The sequence below is a fragment of the Procambarus clarkii genome, chromosome 36, assembly GCF_040958095.1.
Source record: "Procambarus clarkii isolate CNS0578487 chromosome 36, FALCON_Pclarkii_2.0, whole genome shotgun sequence".
NCBI lineage: Eukaryota > Metazoa > Arthropoda > Malacostraca > Decapoda > Cambaridae > Procambarus > Procambarus clarkii.
The window spans coordinates 31,822,268-31,823,833 of record NC_091185.1 but is presented as its reverse complement, the minus strand read 5'-3'; the positions used below and the strand labels follow the sequence as shown (position 1 = coordinate 31,823,833).

Sequence of the window (1,566 nt, the reverse complement as noted above, 5' to 3'; positions counted from 1 at the left end):
GCGCTACACACTGGCATGCTACACACTGTCTCTCTACACACTGGCACGAAACACCAAAGCACTCTACCCACTAGCACCCTGCACACTTGCATGCTGCACACTGGCACACTAAACACTTGCACGCTACACACTGGCATGTTACACACTGGCAAGCTGTACACTAGCACGTCACACACTTGTACACTACACACTGGCACGCTACACAATGGCAAGCTGCACACCTAGATGCTATTCATTGGCAAGCTGCACACTGGCATTGTACACACTGACACGCTACACACTGACACGCTGCACACAGGCATGCTGCACACAGGCATGCTGCACACTGGCATGCTATACACTGACACGCTGCACACTGGCATGCTGCACACAGGCATGCTGCACACTGGCATGCTATACACTGACACGCTGCACACTGGCATGCCGTACACTGGGGCACTACACACTGACACGCTGCACACTGGCATGCTACACACTGACACGCTGAACACTGTTATGCAGCACACTGGCATGCTACACACTGGCATGCTGCACACTGGCATGATGCACACTGACACGCCTCTAACTGGCATGCTGCACACTGGCACACTAAACAATGACACGCTACACACTGGCATGCTACACACTGGCAAGCTGCACACTGGCATGCTACACACTGGCAAGCTGTATACTGGCATAATACACACTGGCAAGCTGTACACTGGCATGCTACACACTGGCATGCTACACACTGGCATGCTGCACACTGGCATGCTACACACTAGCATGCTACACACTGACACGCTACACACTGACAAGCTGTACAATGACATGCTTCACACTGACACGCTGCACACTGGCATGCTGCACACTGGCATGCTACACACTGACACGCTGAACACTGGCACACTACACACCGATACGCTACACACCGGCAAGCTGGTCACTGGCATGCTACTCACTGGCACGTTACACACTGGCACGCTACACACTGGCACGCTACACAATGGCACGCTACACACTGGCACGCTACACACTGTCAAGCTGCAAACTGGCATGCAACACTATGACAAGCTGTACACAGGGATGCTACACACTGACTCCCCACACACTGGCACGAAACACAAGCACTCTACCCACTAGCACCCTGCACACTAGCACGCTGCCCACTGGCATGCTGCACACTAGCACGCTGCACACTGGCACACTAAACACTGGCAGGCTACACACTTACACGCTAAACACTGGCATGCTACACACTGGCAAGCTATTCACTGGCATGCTGCACACTTCCATGCTACACACTGACACGCTGCACACCGGCATGCTGAACACTGGAATGCTACACACTTACACGCTACACACTGACAAGCTTTACACTGGCATGCTGCACACTGAAACACTGCACACTGGCATGCTGCACACACTTGCATGCTACACACTGACACCCTGAACGCTGGCATGCTGCACACTGGCACACTATACACTGACACGCTGCACACTGGCATGCTGCAAACTGAAACTCTACACTCCGACACGCTGCACACTGGCATGCTGCACACTGGTATACTGCACACTGACACGACA

General features: G+C 53.6%; 1 protein-coding gene across 1 annotated transcript; it reads left to right on the top strand.

Annotated features, from left to right (window-relative positions):
- The first annotated feature begins 225 nt into the window (after positions 1 to 225).
- LOC123756217 (uncharacterized PPE family protein PPE21-like) lies at positions 226 to 1,122 on the top strand. Its single transcript, XM_045739297.2, has one exon. It carries the CDS (start codon positions 226 to 228, stop codon positions 1,120 to 1,122), a length of 897 nt encoding a protein of 298 aa, XP_045595253.2.
- The last annotated feature ends 444 nt before the right edge of the window (positions 1,123 to 1,566 follow it).